The sequence below is a fragment of the Dermacentor silvarum genome, chromosome 3 (assembly GCF_013339745.2).
Source record: "Dermacentor silvarum isolate Dsil-2018 chromosome 3, BIME_Dsil_1.4, whole genome shotgun sequence".
Classification (NCBI taxonomy): Eukaryota; Metazoa; Arthropoda; class Arachnida; order Ixodida; family Ixodidae; genus Dermacentor; species Dermacentor silvarum.
The window spans coordinates 106,771,989-106,794,624 of record NC_051156.1 but is presented as its reverse complement, the minus strand read 5'-3'; the positions used below and the strand labels follow the sequence as shown (position 1 = coordinate 106,794,624).

Genomic DNA, 22,636 nt, shown 5'->3' with positions numbered 1-22,636 from the left:
TTTCAAACAGGCAAGTCATAGGCGTGCAACATTTTAATGGTTTAATTACAAGCAACTGAAGTTCTTACTGTATATGCTTGAAGCAGCCGTGCTGCAAATAGTCGATGTTACTCAAGGTTGCACTCGTCTGCTGTCTTTTATTTTTTAAGGAATCGCAATATATTTGCTCAATTTGAAGTATGCGATGTGTTTTATAGACTGGTGTTTAGGTATATGCTCAAGCCTGCGCCATTTCTGAATTGGCTATGTCATCTGTGGCAAATAAAATTGGGGTGGTGTAACAATGCTGTCACACTGAAGCTGTGCTTTGCAGAGCCGCACTTACCTCTTTTCTCATAGAACATTATCAGAAATGCATTATCTATTCCTTTCTTTGAATGCTAATTGGCACCTACTTCGCACATGTTTAGGAGGCTGCTGTCATCTACCAGTCGCCAACTAGTCAAGACAACAGCCTCCTGAAAGCTAGCAAAATAGCCGACACTTACACTGGTTGGCGATTGTACATGCAACACCTTCAGTTAGATGTAAAGTATGTCTTCAAGGCAACAGAAGGGAATTTCACTTGTGATCGGTTAATGTTAGAACCATCTTAATAAAGGTGGAATGCTCGAAAACTGTGTGCTTGGACCAATATATTGTAGTGCTGCCCATTGCCAAGATATATTGCAGTGCTTATTGCCAATGCAATGAAAAACTATACGTTCACTAAGAAAAGTGTGCTTCAATTAACATACGTTTTACACACGCCTAATGTTTTTGCAGTAAGACCTGCTGAATCAAAGAGCTACAGCCCAGCAGCCTGTTCGAAACCAGGTTTATCAAGGTCGATACCTGTAATGGACGTTACTCGGAGGCACTCATATTTAATGTTGATTGCAAGCTTGTCTAGTCGTGTTTACATTTTGCAATAAAAAAATGTTATTGCTGTATGTGTTTCGTGTATTGCATAAGCGCAAACCTGCATGCCGCCGGCCGGCGAAACCCCGCAGGGGCATGGGGAGAAGGAAGGAAAGGGAGACGAGGGGGGCGCTAGAGGGGAGGGTAAAAGAAAACGGATGTCAAAATCCTGATTGTAGCAGGATTCAATCTGTATTTTTTAAATGCTTCTAATGGTCTTACAAAATCCCATTTCAAGATAGGATTGTTCGAAACTACTTTAAGCAGGATTCTAGAACTTCTTGCAATAGTCATATCCGCCGGACATTAGCAACGATATACGACCGTTTATCACCTTCTAAACGGACTGCACGGATTTTTTAGTGCGTCTTTCAGACGTTCATTTAGTCTCGGCGAATCGGTATGGAAGCAGTTTTCTATCGCTTTTGTGCTAGCTGGGCTGTGGGCCTCGAACACTTTTACCATGTGTCGTTTGCGTTCATTGTCTCCGGATGTACGGATGCATCTACTGCCTGGATTACCAAGAAGTGAACAGACCATGCTGTACCGTCTGTGGCTAAGCATCGCATTTACAAAGTCATACACCTTCATTATTGGAAGGCCAACAGCCCCACATGCGACATGTGCAACAGCGATGAGACGCTAGAACACATTATCTGTGTCTGCCCGCGCTATAATGCCGAAAGACAAGTGTCGTGTAGAGTGCTGGACCAATTGGGCAATCATCCACTAACGGAACTAAAAGATTTAGGCAAGTGCTCCGAACGAAGATCCGCGCTGAACGCCTTACTCGCGTTACTAAGGTTCCTGCGGTCTACGGACCTTTACGATAGACTTTAAGAACGCCGCCCCCTACCGCTCTATAGTGCACGCTGTTTGTGCTCATCTCTCTTTTTCTCTCGCCCCTTCCACTCTCTTTCTCTTTTTGTCCCCCTACTCCTTTCCTCGTGCAGGGTAGCCAACCCGAACTACCTCTGGTTAACTTTCCTGCCTTTCTATGCATTCTTTCTCTCTCTTTCCTTTCCTCCATCTCAACTTTTATTTTTTGTGATCAGGACACCCTAACAAGCACCCTTGAATGCTATCTAGGATTCATCTCTGTCCAGACCCTACATGCATGTAGAATGGTGTAGTCTAGAGACATGAGTAAGAGGAACTGTTAGTGGAAATGAGTGAAAGTATGGACATGACTTTAAATGAGTGGCTACGAGCTGACGTGAGTGTGATGATAGTGTGAGTATATGTGAACTGTATTGCGAGAAAGGTAACTAACCTGTAAACTCTTGCCTATATATGTGCAAATCCGCTTTGTATTCAGAGTTTAGATATCATGAGAGTAATAGAGCCTGTGGTTGCCATTTGGTATTTAGGTTCTCGCTTAGTTTCAGCAGTGCTAATCATGCTGTACAATAAACCACTCATTTCAAGCTGTTTAACTGTTTAACAACATATGTGACAGGTTTGGTTAGCATAACTCTGCATGAGGATGACAGGAAAGGAACGAACGAGAACACTGCTAACAAGTGAAATTTATTCGTCTTTATCCTGTCGTCCTCATGGAAAGTTATGTTGGCCGAACTGTCAATATGATCCAACTGCCTTAAAAATACTTCGTTAACCGCATGTGAATATCAAGTATGACAATCTTAAAGGGATGAGTTCAAGAAAAGCATACTTTTCTTATCTGCAGCTGTTGCGGCTTTCTTTTAGGCATCACAATAGAATAAAGCAATGTATTACGCAGGTTGTCTAGGTTTAATGGAGAGTTGGAAATGTGTGCCTCCATATCTTCATGTGACAAAAATTCCACAGTGCACGTGGCATGTTTGTGCACTTTCTCCGTGGTGCTGGGCTGTACATTCCTTGCTGTGGAAGAGTTCCACGAACAGGCTCTATCCGTGCCTGATGCACCCGTCAAGTACCCTGCTTGTTTCCTAAATGCCTCCTAAGTCTGGCCCAAACATAACCTACGTTTTATATGCTTTAGATGTTGTTTGCGTTGACATTATTTCTGCTTTAATGGAGCACAGTTCATTTGTGCACTGACACAGTGCCATAACGACGGGACCACGCACTGTCCAGGAGATTTAATCTGCGCCCTCTCACAACATTCTTTAGCTCTTCTTTTCCTCTCCTCTCCCGCTAGGTCACATGGCCCATATTTAGCGAAGTCCGACAATGACGGCACAGGGTCCGCATAAACAGCTTAGCTGTCAAAGAAACATGCTATGACCACCATTTGTCGTCGTCTAATTTTTTTTCAACAGAAGCCACGAATACAGGGTGGCACGTCAGCTTGAGTGGCTGCACGTGGCAGCTCGGCTTGCGCTGGCGATGGGCTCCGAGCCGGCGGCCAGCGCCGCGGTGACCCTGATGACCGGCGTGTCGGGCAAGGCGCACGGCGAGCGCCGCTGCCTGACGCTCTTCGACACCGAGGCCCGGCCGTTCGCCTTCGATCGCGTGCGGGCGATCCTTCACACCGACGAGACAGCGGCCATGGTGAAGGTATACTCTATTTACTTTTGTTCACCACGCCTCTATAGCACCTCTTTACACTTCACTTTCACGCGGTGAGCTTCCAATAGCGAAAGGCTAATGGCAGAAGGCTAATTTTGGTACCATCGCTTGGTCACGCCAGCGCCGCCGGATTTTCGCGTAATTGGGCATATTAGGCCTCCAGTGGCCAGTCGCGCGGCAATTTTGCGTGTATTCGTGGTCGGAAAACCGAATATCGGAATATCGTGTATTCACGCTCAGAAAAACTTTTATATAGCACGTATTGAGCAACAAAAGCTGTACCGGAAGTTTTTTAACAGCGAAGCTGTTTATAAGCCAGCCGTAATTCGTAGCAAGAAACTATCATCATCAGCTATGAGGAAAGAAAACAAAACAAACTTTCTTGCCGAGGCGGGTTCGAACCCGAGTACCTACGGTCCCAAGCCGAGCGTCGTAATCACTACGCTATACAGCCACGCTTGCAGAACGCGCATGTATATGCGAACCATATGATTGCGTTCGGACGTCGTCTTCGTCCACAGCTGGCGCGTTCGCGCGCCCTCTTGCTCTGTGAGGTGAAGAAGACGTTCTGCGCGCTATGCCAACACGACCTAGATAGCACAAGGCCTACGCACTCTGATCCATGACGTCATGCTACCTGGCCCGACTGCCACAGAATCTAATGGGGATGCTCCCGCGAAGCAACAGTGATTTTGACGTCCCCTTTTTCGTCACGCCAGCCTTGGCAATGCAAATTTCGGGCCAGGTAGCATGACGTCACAGATCGGAGTGCGTAGGCCTGTGCTATCTAGGTTGTGTTGGCTGTGCTCGGGAGAGAGATAAAGAAAATGAGAGTGATAGAGAGAGGGAGAGACGCATCACGGAGCAACGCGGTGGAACGCGGTGTCGGTGTTGCAAGCTGCGCTATGCAAGGCGCAGTGACGGCCGTAAGTCCAAGACGCGCGAAAAGAAATTATCATCATCATGAGTAATAAGATGAAAAGTTCGCGAGCACTTCCGTGAAATGCTGGGCTACGATCGCCCAGCTTCGCTGTTTCAAGCGTTGCGCGGCCGAGTGCAAGGTTAAGCGTTTTTATGTTCTACAATTTTCTCATTGACACTTTCATCTAATTATAATATTTGAAAAGTTGAATAAATAATTAAGATTAATCTAACTAGACAGAATACAAAAAAAAATGGGGGCAGCTTCACACTAGCGGTGCGAAGTCTGAGTAAATAGCGACGCTGGTGGCTCTTCCCTAGCGGTAACTTGGCTTTTCATTAGCTTTAAAAACTTGGTTCTCTGTTAGCTTGGCTTTCTAGGCTTTAGGTGGTGGTGCTGGGGAAGGCCACCAGCATCGCTGTTTGCTCAGACTGCGCACTACTAGTGTGAAGCTGCCCCCATTTTTTAAAGAGAGTACACCACACCAACGACAAGGAGAGCATTAAAGCTGTTCCCGCGGAGCGTCGTTAAGTTAAAGGAGAATGTGCACGTGCGGACTTCCGCGCTGTTGGAATTCAACGCCAATTAAGTAGTCGACCACGTAGTACGGCCTGTACGGGGAGCAACGGCAGTACTTCACTCACGAGGCAAAGTGGGTCTCCGCGCCTCGTCGACGCGGAGCTCTATACTCTGGATGACGTCATTGCCTCGCTTCGCCCCCGCGCGGCTGTGGGGAGAAACTAGGCATAGCTAGAGATGCAAAATTTCCGGAAATTTTTAGCAATCGGAAAAAAAACCTGTTTTTTTCTCATGTTTTTTTTTCTCGAAATTTTGGAAAAAAATGAAAAAGAACAAGTTTTCTTTAGCATATATGGCCAATAGTTTATTGCCAAATGTCAAATGTCAAAAGCCATAACTCTCATTATGTAAATAACAGAAGTGAAATGCTTTCTGCCTTTTCACAAACGAATGGAGGGTTTAACAAATCGAAGACAGGCCGGGAAGCGTCACCGTGAACGCGTTCAGTTCTCTGTGAACGGGTGCGGCTTCTTAGAATTGTTACGGCAGTTTGAACAAAGAACACTGAAATGTCTCTTCTGTGGCTATTTCGTCGTGGCTTCGACTATGGAAACATTGATCAAGATGGCAAAAAGATGAAGTTCTACCTCTTATTCAGAGTCAGTATCACTGGCTTCTTCTGTAGCATTCGTCATCATGTTCGTGCGTCATCATGTGCGTGTACAAAAACAAGCTTTTGCACCGTTTCATTACGCAGCATGTTCCTACGCAGCGAAGTCGGACCAGTTCCGCTCACAAGCAGCTGATGATGGTGGAATCTGTAAAATGTTTCGAGCCAGAGGCATCACTGTTTTACTCATGCAGATTCCCTCCCACCATGTTGAAGCAGGCATGTGGTTATCAGAAACCCTTATTCCGGACCTTGACCATATGCCTGCATTGGTCTTGTATTCTGCCACATCGGAGTACACTTTTTCAACTTCTAGGTTCATGTGCGTACTGTGCTCCGAGATCCAGTCAAACGCAGAGAAGACTTCTTCGTCAGTCAGAGTTTCCCCTTTGTATCTTGGGTCAAGTAGGTTTGCTGCGCAGTGCACGGGATGAACTGTAAACGCTTTGCGTGCCTTTAAGGCTTTTTCGGCGAGATCCCGTTCACTCTGCGAAAGAACAGAGCACTTCAGATTCGAGTGAATATCCTCCGCTAGATTGCTAAACAAATTTGTGACGTCGGACAACAGGGCTCCGTCACTTTGATGGCCTTTGCGATGGGTTCCAGCAAAGTATGGCATGATTTCAATGCGACCCAGAACTCTTCTTCGTCCAGAACGAACTGCCTAAGAGTCTTGTCGAACTTCAAGTTTTCTATTATAGCTGTTTCCTGCAAGACCTCCTTGTTCCTCAAAAGGATTTGAAAGGAGAGACAGACACCACTCAATCTTGTCTTGCTTGGAAGCTTCAGGCTGCAGCTCACACATTTGCCGTACTTCGATTCCTGCCTTTTCTTGAATGTGGCCAACACCACGTGAGTTTTCTTCGCGTATTCGATTATATCTTTCGCCTGCTTGTGCACATCGTTGATTGCGCCGAGAGTAAGGAGATCATTCGTCAACAGGTTCAGAGAGTGTGCGGCGCAACCAATCGCTGTAACATGAGGAAATCGCTCAATAACAAGAGCCCATGTCGCTTCCATATTGCTGGCATTGTCGGTTACCAGGGCCTTTACCTTTGAGCTACCGACCGATTCCATAACAGGTCACATTTATTCTGTCATACAGGCCGCAGTATGCCTGTTGGTGCCGGTGTTGATTGACATGAAAAGCAATGGCGATGGTGTGCAGAGTACAAAGTTTATATCTGACTCGCCTTCGACGTTAGTCCAGCTGTCAGTTACAAGGGTGATGCATGAAGCCTTTTCAATAAAATTATTCATGGATACAGTAGCCGCCTCGTGCTCAGCGTCGAGCAGTGGACCAGCCAAGCTGTGCCGGCTCGGGGGCTTGTAAGGTGGTCTGAGTGATTTAAATGCTGCCTGCCAATAGCCATTTGTAACCAAGAAAAACGGTGATTTGGAAGCATATATCGCCTTTGCCAACGCTTTATTGGTGTTCTTCTTTGCTTGAAGTGTCATCGTATCGACGAACTGAGTAAGCCTTCCAGTCGCTGAGGCTGCGCTGCTTGAGGTGGGTGTTCTGTGGTGCTGCTTGCTGCGCCGTTATTTTCGCTTGAACTGCTACATGAAGGGCTGCGAGGGGCGGTTTCGTGGTGTCACTTCCTGTATTGGGAATGTGCTTAGAAAGGCGAGTCGCATTGGGAAAAGCGTAGCTGCTGTTGCATTACTTGCAGACAGCGGGTTTCCCGCCTACGGTCTCCCCGACCGTGAAGTGCATCCACACGTCGGAAATTGGCCGTACCATTGCAGAATCTGCTTCCACACGGCTTTATATGCGGACTTCCGCCACAGATTGCACAAGTGTACGAGGGAAAGTCAAAATTGAACAATAACGGGCACCAAACACGAGAAACCGCACCCGAACCACTGTACCCGAACGATGACGCCACGCTGACGCTGACATTATGTGATATCGATGGCGAGTGGTCAGCCGTCGTTTGCTGTTTCGGTATCATGTGCGACGTTTCGGTTTCGTGTTTCGGTTTCACGTTCAACGCTGGGTGTTGCCTAAGTTTTATTTTTGTACGTTCTTCCCCGCGGAAAGCTTGCCAATTTTTCCAAATGCGCCGAAAAAAAACGAAAAAAAAGTCCAGTTTTTTTTCCGGAATTTTCTCGTTTTTTTCCCGCACTTCGCATCGCTTCGACGGAGGAGCGAGCGGCGCTGCCACGGTGCATGGTAGAATAGACGGTTTCATCCAGCCCCACCGCGCTCTGGCAACGCTGTGCGCCGACATAGCGTTGGCAACACGCAGAACTGTTGTCGACGCCGTCGGCGTTTTGCCCGCGTTCGCTCAAAATGCGTGCGGCGTTGGTGACTGTTGCCGGAGCCTCTGATATAAATAGGCACTTGGTGCCGCAGCTAAACGTCGCCTCCCTTCCCTCCCCCCCTCCCCCACGGCCTCTCGCGCGTCGGAAGAAGGCGCGTTTGCTCTACATATATGGTGATTTTAAAGGAGGAAAGGACGCCTACTATCGCAGCGAGCACGGCGCAGAACGCGCGTTTGTTCTCCGCCGTGCGTTCACTCCGGTAAGTGGTTCTTGAGGGAAAGGGAAAGGTTGGCGCTATCTTTACTCCCCGTGAAAGCGCGCGCCCCTCGCGCCCTTTCACTCGCACATACAGCGTTCGGCGCGCGACTGGCGCTGAGCCGTGCTCCCTCAAGGGCTGCAGAAGATAGCGCTAACCTTTCCCTTTCCCTCAAGAACCACTTATATATCGACGACGATTTCATCTCCATTGACGTTATACGGAACCTCACGGCGACGGCGACGGCAGAAATCTGCTTATGAGTGTCCATATAATTGCTATCGCAATAAAAAGACTTCCAGCTAGGGCGGGATTCGAACGAACGGACGCGCGATCCCGAAGCGTGCGCCGTAACCACTAAGCCATACAGCTACGCTTGCAAGGGTTGCATTCATGCGAATCATATGATTGCGTTCGAGCGCCCTCGGCAAAATAAACCACCTAGAAACGCGGTACGTGCGAGCGGCGCAGCGTGGCGCCAGCCGTCGAACGCTGTACCTACTAGCAATTGGAGTGTTACCATCCGGCGCCCCTAGGAAACTTCCGGTAGCCGTTCCTTTTGCTCGTTTTTGCTGGTATTTGTTCGCTCGCGCGCTCGTCCTGCGCATATTCTGTGTTAATTTTCGGGCATATCGATATAAGTGCCACTTGTGGCATTCAGTGTGTTGCGTGACAGCAAGTAGCTCTTGGAGCATCGACTGTTTTCATTACGTTTACTCGTCAACGGTGGTTCTCAAATTTGGGAGCCTAGCAAGAGCTCCTAGATGTGCTCTGCTCACTTCATCCAAGGGACGTTACTACGTGGACTAGCCGGACTGCTGTAATGCTGAATAATAAAAGTGCTACTGCACGATTGTTCTGGCCGTATGTCGTGTAACTCACGCGAGAGCAGCTCGACTCTCGCCCCAAGTTTGCCCGCTCGTCCAGTTTCTTGCCTCGGCGTGGATCGCCATGCTACGAACATGAGTTAATATTATTGTTTAGCGGGTGCCATGCTGCCGCTGTTTTATTTTAATGGTTTTCGAATCTGGGGCACAAGTGCACTTCTGCAACTTACTACCTAGGTACATGTGCGCATTGGTTTATCATGTTTAACGTCCCAAAGCGACTCGTGCTATGACGGACGCCGCAGTGAAGGGCTCCGGATAATTTCGACCACCTGTGGTTCTTTAACGTGCACTGACATTGCACAGTACGCGGACCTCTAGCATTTCGCCTCGATCGAAATGCGACGGCCGGGGCCCAAACGGCGTCTTTCGGGTCAGCAGCCGGGCACCGTAACCGCCGAGCCACCGCGGCGGCATGTGAGAATTCGTATCGGTATCGCAGAAAAGTTAGCGATTTCCGTGCATGCATGTAGGAAGTTTCGGCCACATTCTAAAAGCATTTACGAATTAACGGATGCCAATTATGGATGCAATCTCGTGCCCAAATCTACAAGTTTCATTTTGTTTTAAGTGTGGTAAATTCGTGAGCATTTAAGTTAGTCCCATTTCAGTCGACCTAAGCTTCTTGCACTAAACGTCTTTTGAGAATGTACAGTTATTTGTGAATGCATATTGAAGAGCAGAAACAAGGCATATGACGCAGAAAACATGTGCATGTACACATGCACAGCTTACCACTTCATCCTCCATCTTGCAGCAATAAAAGTGCCATTGCTAAATGCAAAAACGCCTGTGTGCTTGTGTTGTAGGGCACGTTAAAGAACCCCAGGTGGTCAAAATTAATCCGGAAACCTCCACTACGGCGAGCCTTATAATCAGAACTGGTTTTGGCACGTAAAACCCCAGAAAGAAGAAAAAAGTGCCATTAAAGTTTTTCTAGTTTTCGGCAGTCCCATTACCTGCCTTGAAGACAACAGTATGCGTTCATTACATGTCCTCACTAAGATGCTCCGCTTTTTGCTCCGGGGTTGTAACTGAGGGAAGGTGTTTGGAGCCCGGCGAAAACGAAAATCGCAAGACGCACGAGATCATCGTCCAGCGGATCGGGCAGCTCTCTGCCACTAAACATCAGCTTTTGGCGATACCGATCTTTTGCTTCGGTGCTAAGCGTCTTAAAGCAGTCGCTTGTCACCTCGACAATATTCACGATGTAGAATCAGCTCATCACAGATTCCACCAAACAGTGCAAACATCGACACGCCTGCCTCACGTCGCGCATGCCTTCAAACAACATAGCCGGAAGTGCTTCTAGCTCTCCTGCCGGAAGTTCCGATGGTGCAACCAATCAGCGGCAAGCGAGGTTTGTTTGTAAACAATGAAACCTGTAAACACTGAAATAGGAGAGGTGGCCAATAGGCGCCGCTCCGCCAATGCGCCGCGCATTACGCGACGGCTCTCTAGTTGCCGCGGGTGTGTGTAAGGTGGCAGCAGGGGTAGTCTGGGCTCACTTCACTGCTCCGCCGTACTTGAAAGTACGTATATCCGGCGGGCGTCGCGAGCATTCTAGCTGAATTTTTACGTCGCTGACTTTTCAGAAAGAGTTTGGCGTCGTAGTGCCGTACACCAGAGAGGTCTTCAATAACACTCAATATTAACTGTCGCTGAAAAGGGACTTCTCTCGCGGATTTACGCTTGCAGCGTGACTTCAGACGCGTTGTTTAATCCTTGTTTATTTGATTGTGTTATTTCTTTATTTCGCTGGATACAGATTGGTTCTGAGAACTATACGCTAAATAACGCGTCATTGCGAATTGAACCACGTTTGAAACGAATATCAAGTACATCTGTTTCTTCTTCCTCATTACAATATTAATAATGCATTAGCATATACGACTAAGCCAAGACAGTATTTACTGTTTTCCCCAAAACAATATATATATATAGAATTGTTACTAGTGTAAAGAGGTTTATTGGGCGAGTCCAACAAACAGGCGGTAGCTCGGAACAGCACGCAGGGAGAACAAGATGGTGGTGTTCGAACGCCGATCTCGTGCCTTTTTCTCGTGATGATGATCGCTCAGCCCACGATGTCATTCTCTTCATTATAATTGCCCCCGTCGAGAAAGGTGGAGCCATCCTGGCGATCTAACAGGTGGGGACAAGAGGGTCGAAGTACGGCTTGAGGCGGTCTACGTGAACAACATCACGTCCACGTCGACGACGGTCGCCGGGCGGCGTAAGAGGTTCGATGACGTAGTTTACGGGGGAGCTACGCTCGACGACGCGGTAGGGACCATGATAATTGGAGAGCAGTTTGGATGACAAGCCAGGAGCGCAGGGCGGTACATGAAGCCAGACAAGTGCTCCAGGAGCGAATGTTGCGACAGGAGGGTGGTCGTCATCGCGGGCGTTTTTCTGGCGTTGTTGGTCAGCCGTAGTAAAGCACTTGGCCAGTTGGCGGCAATCTTCAGCGCAACGGGCGGCTTCCGACACCGGCGTGCATTCTGAGGCATCTGGTGCGTATGGCAGCAACGTGTCGATAGTGTGCGACGGCTGGCGACCGTACAGAAGGAAGAAGGGGGAAAACCCGGTTGTGACTTGCGTAGCGGTGTTATAGGCGTACGTCGCAAATGGAAGAACCAGGTCCCAGTTTGTTTGATCAGATGCAACATGTGTCGCAAGCATGTCGCCCAGTGTCCGATTAAACCGCTCAGTCAGACCGTTCGTCTGAGGGTGGTAGGCAGTACACGTCCGATGTACAATATTGCACTGGTGGAGAAGTGCTTGAATTACATCGGAAAGAAATACGCGGCCACGGTCACTGAGGAGTTCACGAGGAGGACCGTGTCGCAGCACAAAACGATTGAGGATGAAAGAGGCGACGTCCTGTGCTGTCGCCGTGGGAAGAGCAGCGGTTTCCGCGTATCGTGTAAGGTGGTCGACAGCAACGATAGCCCATCGGTTTCCCGCTGTGGTCAAAGGTAAAGGTCCATAGAGGTCAATTCCAACGCGGTCGAATGGGCCGTCTGGGCACGGAAGGGGCTGTAATGAGCCTGCGGCAGGATGCGGTGGTTTTTTTCGTCGCTGACACTCGTGGCAGCCGCGAATGAACTTGCGGACAAAGCGAAACATTCCGCGCCAGTAGTACCTTTTGCGTAAGCGTTCATAGGTCTTGAAGACACCGCCGTGAGCACACTGAGGGTCGGAGTGAAAGGACGCGCAGATTGTAGAGCGCAGCGTTCGGGGGATCACTAGGAGCCACTTCCTACCATCTGGCGAGTAGTTCCGCCGGTACAAGAGGCCATCACGAATGCTGAAGTGCGAAGCTTGGCGTCGCAGTGTTCGAGTGGACGAAAGGGTGGGTGCCTCGGATAAAACGTCAAGAAGTGAAGCGATCCATGGATCGCGGCGCTGTGCAGAGGACACGGTGGCGACGTCAAGAGCTGACAGTGGGTGGTCTATAGTGGATATGGACGCAGTTTCGGTGGATAGTGGTGACCGCGACAGTGCATCAGCATCGGCATGCTTGCGTCCGGAACGATATATAACGCGGATATCAAACTCTTGAAGTCGAAGAGCCCAGCGGGCAAGGCGACCTGACGGATCCTTCAGCGAAGACAACCAACATAATGCATGATGGTCCGTAACTACATCAAACGTGCGGCCATATAAGTATGGGCGGAACTTGACAAGCGCCCAGACTATTGCCAAGCATTCTTTCTCGGTGACGCTATAGTTTGACTCAGCCTTGGTGAGCGTTCTGCTGGCGTATGCGACGACATACTCTGGGAACCCAGGCTTTCGTTGTGCGAGAACAGCACCCAGGCCGACACCGCTGGCGTCTGTGTGAACCTCAGTTGCGGCCTTAGGATCGTAGTGGCGCAGTATAGGTGGTGACGTCAGGAGACGGCGGAGGGTGGAGAAGGCTTGGTCACACTCAGAAGACCACGACGAGAGACTGGTGGCGCTGCCTAACAGTTGGGTCAAAGGCGCAATTATAGAGGCGAAGTTGCGCACAAACCGGCGAAAGTAGGAGCACAACCCTACGAAGCTTCTTAACTGCTTTAGAGTCGTCGGTTTGGGAAAGTCGGTGACGGCACGTAGTTTAGCCGGGTCTGGAAGTACACCGTCCTTTGATACGACGTGACCGAGAATTGTAAGTTTTCGCGCGGCAAAACGGCACTTCTTGAGATTGAGTTGGAGCTGAGCGTTCTTCAGACAAGTCAGGACATGGTTGAGGCGTTCGAGATGGGTTGCGAAATCTGGCGCAAAGACAACAATGTCGTCGAGGTAGCAGAGACATATGTGCCACTTCAAACCCCGCAGAACCGAGTCCATCATGCGCTCGAAGGTGGCAGGCGCATTGCAAAGGCCGAAGGGCATGACATTAAATTCATATAGACCGTCAGGCGTGACGAAGGCTGTCTTTGAACGGTCGGCCTCTGCTAAAGGTACCTGCCAATACCCGGAACGCAAATCTAACGATGAAAAAAACTCGGCACCTTGTAAGCAATCAAGGGCATCGTCAATTCTGGGTAAAGGGTACACGTCTTTCCGAGTGACCTTGTTTAGGCGCCGGTAATCCACGCAGAAGCGAATCGAGCCATCTTTTTTTTTAACGAGAACCACAGGGGATGCCCACGGACTTTGTGAAGGGCGAATAACTTCGCGTTTAAGCATATCGTCAACCTGGGCGGTAATAACTTGACGTTCCGCGGTGGAGACACGGTACGGACGTTGTCGCACTGGCGAGTTGGAGCCGGTGTCGATGTAGTGAACAATGGTAGAAGTTCGGCCAAGGGCACGTTGGGCAACATCGAAAGACTCGCGGAACTGGTAGAGCAGCTGGAGAAGGGCAGAGCGTTCAAATGGCGACAGTCCGTCTGCGATCGACGAATTGAATAGGTCGGCAGCTGGTACATCAGAAGGGTTAAGAGCACTGACGGCGGCGAGGTCGCGTCGAGCGGAATCTTGCTGCACGGGAAAAATTTGGCCGATATCAATGGGTTGCACGCATCCAAGGGATTCACTTTTAAGCAGTTGGATGGGATACGGAAGAGGATTTGTGAGGCAGAGAGCGCTTGTTCCGTTCGAAATAGACAGGGTCGAATAAGGCAGAAGAAGTGGCTTCCGACTTAGAAAGAGGCGTGATGGTTCAAAGAATGCAGCTTCGTCACATATGCTGTTGCAGAACACGGGGAGCAAAACAGTTGATGTCGGCGGAATTTCTGTGTCCTCTGTTATGACGAGCTTGTGGGCGGCTTGAGTGTGGTTGTAGGGCGGGTCACACAACGGGAAGAGCTCAAGTTCAGATCTGGCACAATCAATAACGGCGTGATTACACGATAGAAAGTCCCAGCCAAGTATGATGTCGTGCGAGCAGGATGAAAGGACGATAAACTCAACAATATAGAGTTCTTTAGCGATGATAAGTCGAGCAGTGCAGGCGGCTATAGGGCGAACAGGGTCTCCATTCGCTGTACGTAAGGGCATCATCTCAAGAGGTGTAGTCACTTTTCGAAGCTTGCGGCAAAGTTTGGCATCTATAACAGAAACGGCAGCACCGGTATCGACAAGAGCATACGCATGGGTGCCTTCAACAAAAACTTCGACAATATTCGACGGCAAAGTTCGAGGACTTGAGCATTTCGACAGCGCAGTTCTTGCCTCTTGAACTGCGGAGGCTAGTTTCCCTCATTTTCAGGGTCTGGTCGACGACGCATGGGCGACAAGGAGCGGCGACGGGGTGAAGGTGAGCGACGAGACGTGGGTTGCGGATAGTCACGTGAAGACATGCTTGTTTGGGGATCCGGACTTTCATAACGAGAGCGGGGACGATCCATGTAGTTCGGTGAGCGGGCGTCTGAGTAACCTGGGGCGCGACGACGGCAGTGTCGGGCGATATGACCAGGGCCGCCGCATGCAAAACAGATCGGCCGGTTGTCGTGCGTTCGCCAGGGATTTGCAGTGATGGGAGCAGCCCATGTCATGGACGGCTGAGTCGGGGCTGCAGCATACGACACACCATGGAACGGCGAGCGCTGTTGTAGCTGCTGCCGCTTTACTACCTCAGCGTAACTAAGAGGCGCGGCGACAGGGTGCTGCTGAATGGGCACCGGCGTGGCCTCGGAAATCTGTTCCTGAATGACGTGTCGAAGCACGGGAGCCAACGGGATTGGTTGCTGCAGTTGCTGCTGCTGTGGGAGCTCCTGACGCTGAGCAAACGGCAGGAGAGACAACTGACGGGCCACTTCCTCACGCACAAAGTCTTTCATTTGTGCGAGAAGGTATGACTGGTCAGGCACGACGTCCAGTGCAGCGAGTGGTTGGTTGTACGTCTGAGATGAACGTCGAGTGAGAGCTCGCTGCCTTCTCAATTCGTCATAGCTCTGGCACAGGGTTACCACTTCAGACACAGTGCCAGGAGACTTCGCAAGAAGCATTTGAAAGACATCGTCGTCGACGCCCTTCATAATGTGCTGTATTTTGGCACTTTCGCTCATTGAGGCATCGACGCGCCTGCACAGATCGATTATGTCCTCAATATAGGCGGTAAAGGTTTCATTGGGTTCCTGTGCCCGTGTGCGCAGCCGTTGTTCGGCGCGTAACTTCCGCACGGCAGGGCGACCGAAAACGGCAGATATTGCCTCCCTGAAAGCGGACCAGTTCTCAAATTCAGATTCGTGGTTCGTATACCACAGCTTCGCCACGCCAGCCAGGTAAAAGTTCGCGGTACTCAACTTAGCAGCGTCATCCCACTTGTTGGGTCCACTAACTTTTTCGTAGGACGACAGCCAGTCCTCGACGTCCTGGTCTTCGGTACCCGAAAATACCGGGGGGTCTCGCTGGCGAACCGGGCCGGGGCAAACGGCGGCCGGGAGAGGTGGCGGCGGTTGGGTAGCGTCAGCTGGCATGGTCGAGTGCAACGTGCGTGATCGGAGTTCCAGGGCGCCGGCGATGTGCGTACCCAGCACCTCCACCAAATGTAAAGAGGTTTATTGGGCGAGTCCAACAAACAGGCGGTAGCTCGGAACAGCACGCAGGGAGAACAAGATGGTGGTGTTCGAACGCCGATCTCGTGCCTTTTTCTCGTGATGATGATCGCTCAGCCCACGATGTCATTCTCTTCATTATACTAGTATTATTAATCAGAAACGTTAGAGTCGAGAAATAGTCAGTTTCCAAGCGCGTTATTGAACGATTAAATCACTGGGAGGACCAGCTCATTTAAAAAGAGACGTTCATCGAGCTTTCTGCAACACCGTGATACTCAATGTGGGAACTTGAGCGTGCGCGATCTGTCTGCAGTGTATATCCCAAGTGAAGTTCACTGCACAGCGTCTACAGCGGTCACCGCGGCTTCACTTACTGCGTGTTTCACGCTGTTTCTGTTCGTTGTTGCTCAGAGTGGTCGGCCGCGAGCACGAAGGCGCGGCGGCGTCACTGTGCCTACACACAACGGCGTCTACTCCCGTCGTTTGCAGTCTCCAACATTTCGTAGGCGCGTACCCGTTTGCACTTAATTGCCATCTGAAGCTACTAGCGCAGGCGCCGTTAGAGCTTAACAATAACTGAACAATTGGCGACCGCGCAACAGTGGAATTTCGTTACAGCCAGGCGATCATAAATCAAGTACGTCCATAAGCTTAAGGCAACCCACAATGACGTGAAAACCAAATATTTTTTTTTTACGCTGTACGCTCGCCGGTAAGAATTTTCAAGCTTCCAGAAAAATACACACGCGTCCCTGCGATCGGCGCTCTGTGTCAGTCGTGTCGAGATTACCCGCGCCGATCAGAAATTTTTAAGCTCCATAGAGCCTGGCACCCTTGTATTTGAGGGCAAGGCCGGCTGACAGCCTCTACAAGCTATTAAAAACATAAACAACGTTTTAAAGCCACACAATTTGCGATAATAACCACCCTTTTACAGTACAGCGAAAGCTTGCGATGTACGTCTTACGAGTCCATAAAGCCCCTGTCGCCTCCTGGCGACCGCTGTAGAAACTATGACAATATCTATGACTGATGATGATGATGATGATGATGTATGGTGTTTTAATGGCGCAAGGGCCAAGTATGGCCAAAGAGCGCCATGCCATTGTTTGTGAGTTTGCAGTGGAGCGATGAATTCTGAGAAGTAGATGAGGCGTGGCTGTAAGGGGGCCTAGTAATCGCTGTAAGTAATCGCTGTAAAGTGCGTAAAATATACATGTACTAAAATCATGGCAATGACTACTGAGGTGAACTATGAAATGAAGAATGCATTGGGAAAGAGTGACACGATATTTAAAATATTTAAGATGCAGTAATTGGCAAGAAGTACAGCTGTATCGAAAAAGACATAGAAAAAACCTACAAGAACAAGCCAGTCCTCCTTATAAGAGATTTCAACTGCCACATAACAGAGCTAGATGGCTACGAAAAAAAATTCAGCTGGTCTCCGCAAGCTAGACATACAGTGCAACCTGCACATAGCCAACCTGGACCCTACTTGCAAACGGAACATACACATGGTCACGTAATTCAAGCAAAACCGCTATTGACTATGTCCTGTACAATGACGAGACAACAAGGCAACACACGCATATATCATCCATACACATCGATGAAGAGAAATATACCAACTGCGGAAATGACCACAGTAGAATTACAATAAGCTTAAAGCGGAATCAACCTCGAAAGGACACTGCGACAAAGCCCACCAAAGCACACTGGATAGTGAAAGAAGACCAGCGCCTTGAAGCATTTGCTAGAGTTTTGGAACTAGCAATAGAAGGACCACTGACCTATAAAGAATTCACAGAAAAATGTCTATCAATAGCTCATGAAACCATTGGAAAAACAACTGGAAAAAAACTGATCTAGGACGTCGCCATGGTTCGACAAGGAGCTGAAAACGGAGATACAAAAACAAAAGACACTCTCCAGACAGCACGACCATACACCTGAAGAGAACACGACCTTAAAAGATGTCAACTGGGAACAATACATGTCACAAAAAGAACGAGTCAAAACTATGGTCGCAAAAAAGATAGACAAAGCATTCAAGCAGCACGAAGAACATGTTACAAAAGAGCGACAACACTACAGCCAGAAGTTCTGGATCTACATACAGACCCTGGAACCACGGGACGATCTGCACAAGGCTGTCACGTTCCTAACAGGTGAGGGATGTACTCTCCACATAAAATAAGAAATAGAACAACACACCACTTTGAAACCATGCAAGCAAACTACGCAACACCACTGCACCAACCCCAAAACACCAAAATGAAATGCTGCAATGCAACACCACACAGTGAGACTCTATCCAGTGAGATCACAATGGCAGAATTAAAACGACGCATCGGGGATTTAAAGAACCAAAAAGCATCAGGCCTTGATGATATTCCAAATGAATTTCTCAAAGCTCTCCTAACAAAAGCAAGAGAAACGCTACTCAACTGTTTCAACGACACCCTTGCGACACGAGAGATACCAGAAGCTTGGAAAGAAGCCCGAATACAACTCATTCACAAAGGCAAAGGGAAAGCAGAAAATGACATCAATGCCTACCGTCCAATAGCTGTGCTCAGCAACATTTTTAAGCTCTTCAGCGCAACTCTAAACCGTACACTACAAAACTATTGTGGAAAGAACAAACTATACAGTGAATCACAAAATGTCTTCCGCCCACAAGGACGAACAAGTGATCAATTTTCACTCTCACCTAAACAATCGAAATGAAGCACAAGGAAAAATCGCAACTCTATCTGGCCTTCCTAGATCTAGAAAAAGCCTACGACTCTGTACAGCATCCCAAACTGTGGGAAAGCTTGAAAACATGAAATTGGACCAGGAATTTATTGAACTACTGAAGGCACTTTATAAAGAATGCACAGCAGTTTATGAAGTACATGGATTGAAATCTCAGAAAGTGAAACTAAAAGCCGAATTAAAATAGGGATGCCCTCTATCATCGACCCTATTTAACATCTATACAAACAACCTACTGAGAGCACTAAACGATGAGGGACCTGGAGTGAGACTGTCCACAATAACAACAGACCACCAAGAAGTGTACACAAAAATCTCGTGTTTGGCTTTCGCTGACGAGTCGGCAGCTGACCTACAGGACCTTCTGGATATCTGTTCTCGAGTAGTGGCTAAGGACTACCTCAAGTTCAACACAGAAAAAACGCAATGGATGAGTCAAAACACAAAAACTGAAGGACTGACATTCATACTACAAGGAAGGAGATTCTATAACAACAACACCAACCTATAAATATCTTGGAATTGAAATATCAGACAAGAAAGACTGCCTTCAAAAACAAACTAATTCAATAAAAAAGAAATCGAACCTTCTAAAAGGTCGAGTATGGCACCTATCCCGACATTCGTACAGAGGTCAACACTCATGTCTAGAACGACGGAACGTCGCGCTCGAGACTGCACGAGCGACATCTGCTGTTTGAAATAGGCCACATCTGCGCATGCGCGGTGCAAATGATGCGTCGGCTTCGCATTTTCTCTCCTTGTTTATCGGCGCGGCTGCAACAACTGCTTTGGCCGTCAAAAGCGCTGTCAACGGTGTAGCGCAAAAACGAAAACGAACAAACAAGCAAGCAAGCAAGCAAGCAAGCAAGCAAGCAAGCAAGCAAGCAAGCAAGCAAGCAAGCAAGCAAGCAAGCAAGCAAGCAAGCAAGCAAGCAAGCAAGCAAGCAAGCAAACAAACAAACAAAAAACGCAGCGAATCGTTCTCTGCGCCCGGTGCAAGCTATGCTTAAATCTTATCCTTATTGACAATGTTATCATTGACAATGGTCGCTCACGAGACGCACAAGGAAATGCCTCCGCTTACTACGCATGTATGTTGTTCTTACATTTGACAGCGTTCTTGAGGTAGCTACATGTGTTGATTTCAATAAATCTCATAAGTTCAGGATATCTAGGCAGCATTCTTTAACCAACAATTATTCGCAATTAACGTTGGCGGGTTGACGGCAAATGATGAAAGTAGGTTTGTAAAATTCACTCCTAACAGGGGGCAATAAACGCAATGCGTTATGCAAAATCCACGGCGCGATGCGCGAGATATATGTGCGACGCAATGGCGGTATGACGATACCGCGAACTGAGAACAAGCCTGTAGTATAAGGGCGCCGAGCCGGGCGATTCCGCGCGTTTTTCTTTTTTTCTTTTTGGCGGCGCTACACCGTTGACAGCGCTTCTGCCGGCCAAAGCAGTTGTTGCAGCCGCGCCGATAAACAAGGAGAGAAAATGCGAGGCAGGCGCGTCATTGGCACCGCGCATGCTCAGATGTGGCCTATTTCAAGCTGTAGATGTCGCTCGTGCAGTGCCGAGCGCCACGCTCCGTTGTTCTAGACATGAGTGTTGACCTCTGTACAACCCTTATTCAGTAGGTCGCACACTATGGAAAATACTCGCAGTCCCAACAACAACATACTCAACGGCTACACTAACATACCCGACCCAGACAATAAAATGCCTAAACCGGCCCCACAACGAACTTAGGCGATGGCTGCTGGGAGGAAACATTTTCACAGCCAATGCCGCAATAACACGTGAAATGGGTTGGCCAACGTTTGAAATTCGAGAAGCAAGATCAAAATTGCAATACACGGGCAGGCTGAAATTTATGCCCGAAGCCAATTACAGCCGCCGAATATATCTACACCTGCGGTATAAGGGCATAAAGACCCTCTGGATACAACGACTTGCCTCCATCGAAGCAAAATTCGGCCCAAACCCAAAGCTACAGGAACCCAAAAATGAAAGCGAATGGCGTAAAGAAGTGAGCAAATATATAACACAGACAGGCACACACATAACCCGCTGGGGTGGCTCAGTCACCTAAGGCGTTGCGCTGCTGAGCACGAGGTCGCGCATCGAATCCCGGCCCCGGCGGCCGCATTTCAATGGAGGCGAAATGCAAAAACGCCCGTGTGCTTGCGTTGTAGCGCACGTTAAAGAACCCCAGGTGGTCAAAATTAATCCGGATCCCTCCACTACGGCGTGCCTTATAATCAGAACTGGTTTTGGCACGTAAAACCCCAGAAAGAAGTCAAACACATATGGCGCACAGTGACCGCAAAGAAAAACAGTCTGTCGTGCTATGCGAAACATAAACTGGAACCTGGCAGTGAACCATACTACAGGGACGAAAAACCGAGCCAACCACTCTTCCAAGCTCGCACAGGATCTTCGGCCACTCAACAACGACTACATGAACTGTTCGACTCAGACCCTTCATGCCGTTTGTGCGGTGCCCCCGAAGAAACCGTTGCTCACATCTTACAGGTCTGCCCACGCCTGCATGATAAATCCCAAACACCACCAAGTTTGACCGAACTCTTGTGCGGGCCCGGTCAAATGGATGAAGCACAAATCGATCGGATCCAGTCAACGAAGAGCCTATTGCTGCGGTGGGAACCGTCTATGCAGACAAACCGAAAGCAGCCCGACCGGGATAACACCCAACACACCTCCTCCATCAACTGCGCACACCGGCACGCCACCGCTTGGACATCGATGCGAATACGACGGCCGCGCGGAACGCAGAGTGCAGCCCTCGCCAATCCTTACTCAGGGCTCGAGTGGAGCCCATTCAGATCTACCCCTGTGCAAGTGACCAAGGAGCTGGTTACAAGCTACGAGATGCGACCCAGCTGATGCTTCGTCGGCGACGGCAAACTTTGGCCATGGCTCGTCTTGGCGTGGTGTTTTTCGCAAAACTGGTGATCGGGGTGCTCTTGCGCGAAATTGTGGTGAAACTTGACGGTACACGAACCAAAAACCTAAGTGAACTGTGGAATACAACATAGACTATATATTTTTTCCTGTGGCGCCTAAACCACCTGCCCTGCGTCAAAAGGGACTAGGAAGAAATTTACTTACTAACTGGAGAGGTGCCGCGACGCGCTTGCGGCGCTCGTTTGGCCACCTCTACTATTCTGCCACCGTGGGCGCTGCTGTGGGGGTTATGCAAGCTAGGAGGCGCTATGGCGGGAGCAGCGGCGGAGTCGGAGTAGGGTTGGTAATATCGATGAACGATTAATCGATTAAAAGTATCCCGCAAGACGATTATTCTTCATCGATGTCAACCTTTCATTTAATCGACTTAATCGATTAGGCCTGTTCGATTAATCGTTTTCGAGATTTTGAAAGGAGTGGCCCGAGAATTTCGAAATCGTACTGGAATGGCAGCCCACGAGCAGTGTCTGTGCGGCTGGGGTAGAGCGACTGTCGACTGTCTTTCCGAGTCCTGAGTGATGCCGAGCCGAGCGCTTTCCCTCTCTTCCCCCCCCCCCCCCCCCTACCGCACACGCCACCACCCCGCGCGAAGCCGGAGGCTTGAAATGCCCTCGCAATTCAAGGCACAACCCAGTCATTGATCGTAGTGCCACTCCCAGTCCACTAAAAATGTTTCACAGCATGCGCGCCGGCTTAGACCATGTATTTGTCATAGCGACGGAATATTCTCGCATGCTGGTTGTGTGGCCATTCAAAGTAGGTGTCGGTTTCACCCAAACATGCCAGCCAATTGATATTCCTTCGCTATGTATATAGAAAAGATCACGTGGTTTAAAATCCTTAACCCCTGACTTTCTTTTCCCCTGTGTATACATTGCAATTTCTTGCATATTGCAGTTGGACTTCGCCTTTCACTTTTGCCATTTTTAAACTCTTCTT

At 49.0% G+C, this 22,636-nt stretch overlaps 1 protein-coding gene across 1 annotated transcript in view; it reads left to right on the top strand.

Moving 5' to 3' along the window:
* The first annotated feature begins 3,200 nt into the window (after window positions 1-3,200).
* The window catches only part of LOC125944319 (uncharacterized), a 45,148-nt gene continuing 25,712 nt past the window's right edge, over window positions 3,201-22,636 (top strand). Inside the window, exon 1 of the mRNA XM_049664689.1 lies at window positions 3,201-3,405. Within this exon, the coding sequence (XP_049520646.1) occupies window positions 3,235-3,405 (171 nt within the window). The 5' untranslated portion in view covers window positions 3,201-3,234. The remainder of the gene's footprint in view (window positions 3,406-22,636) is intronic.